The sequence below is a fragment of the Mus musculus genome, chromosome Y (assembly GCF_000001635.26).
Source record: "Mus musculus strain C57BL/6J chromosome Y, GRCm38.p6 C57BL/6J".
NCBI lineage: Eukaryota > Metazoa > Chordata > Mammalia > Rodentia > Muridae > Mus > Mus musculus.
Genome location: NC_000087.7, coordinates 25995150 through 25996711, shown reverse-complemented (window position 1 = coordinate 25996711; position 1562 = coordinate 25995150). Strand labels below are relative to the sequence as shown.

The window sequence follows — 1562 nt, the reverse complement described above, 5'->3', positions numbered from 1 at the left end:
GATGTTCTTTCCACCATAGTCCATCTCTTCCAACAATGTGTTCACTAAAAGCATGTCATGTCACACGTATTAATTTTTAGAACAAAACAAATTTTATTGACAAAGATACTGAGGTTGTCAAAGACCCATAGGTACCCAACACAGGAAAATAAACATTTTTTTCAATCCTATAAGTTTACTTTTCTGTACTTTGTGATTTTTTTTAATTTAAGTGATATTTGACACCAGAGTATAGACATAGATATGTAGGTCACCGAGAAATTTGATAAAGTACACAGTAGAATTGGCTAGAACTTTGTAAACAACCTTTCCGAACTTTTTGGATCCATCATCTCTGGTGTACTGCACCCAGGAACCTATTAAGAAGTCATTGTCATCACCTGATCTCGCCTCAGCCAGAGGGGTCTCTGGAATGATGTGGAGGTTACCTTCCTTGTAGTCATCCAGGAGCTGATAGACGTAGAGGACCGGATCCTTCTTGTAGGAAATGTAAAAATAGTCCTGTAAGAATGGCACCTGGGCTAGCACCATCCCACTCCAGTTGTCCTCAGAGCCATCTTTCCCCTCAAATTTGTGTTGTACCTCTCTGCAAACCAGGGCGCTGGCGAGGTGGACATCCCTCACCTGAAGAAAAACTACTTTGTGAGGCAAGACCTTAAGATTTAAAATCCTCTCATCGCTGTGGAGCTCCTGTCCGTAGACACTGTCAATTCCGTCATACTTCACCAAATAAAGAGAAGGGTTTGTTGGCAGTTGACCTAGAATGATGGCCTTCCAATGGGTGACAGGCTCATTACCTTCCTTCCACCCGTGAGAAATTCTGCAGCCAACAATATTCCCCAGGGCCTGGGAAGAAGGCTTCCTCCTACTCTTCTTCTTGAGTGATGTCATGCTCAGACTCTTCAGAGGTATTGTCTTCTACCTGGCTGTAGACCTGTTGTGCTAGATCACACTGTCTAAGTGGCTTCCATTCTCTTCAAATATCATACTTGCCCATTGCCTGGGACTGAAGATCTTGCCCATTTACGCCAGACACAATGCTGTTGCCTCTGTCATATATATGAATTCCTGATGGGCAATGGTTATGGGTTGGGAGTGAATGCTGGACCAAGACTCTTCTCTACGAGAACTTCTGAGCATGTGAAGAAGACTATGCTAAACAGATTTGAGCTCCTAAAATTAATTTTATAAAAATAAGAAGTTAATAAGTCAGCCATGGTGGTACACGCATTTAATCCCAGAACTCAGAAGGCAAGGACAGGCAGATTTCTAAATTAGAGACCAGCCTGGTCTACAAAGTGAGTTCCAGGGAAGCCAGTGCTATAGAGAGGAACCCTGTCTCAACAACAACAACAACAACAACAACAAGTAAAAGAAAACAGAAGAAAATCAAACGAAAAACAAACAAAAGAGAAATTCAAACAAAAAATAACAAAACAAACAATCAAATGGAGAAGTTAATAGGAAGTGGTGGTGACCCATAACTTTAATCATAGTACTCAAGAGGCAGAGTGAGGCAGACCTTAGTGAGAGAAAGACTAGTCTGGTCTACACAGTGAGTT

At 41.6% G+C, this 1562-nt stretch overlaps 1 protein-coding gene across 1 annotated transcript; it reads right to left on the bottom strand.

The window, feature by feature from the left end:
• Nucleotides 1-207: 207 nt before the first annotated feature.
• Gm21443 (predicted gene, 21443) lies at nt 208-891 on the bottom strand. Its single transcript, XM_017318789.2, has one exon. The coding sequence runs from the start codon at nt 889-891 to the stop codon at nt 208-210; it is 684 nt and encodes a 227-aa protein (XP_017174278.1).
• Nucleotides 892-1562: the final 671 nt, after the last annotated feature.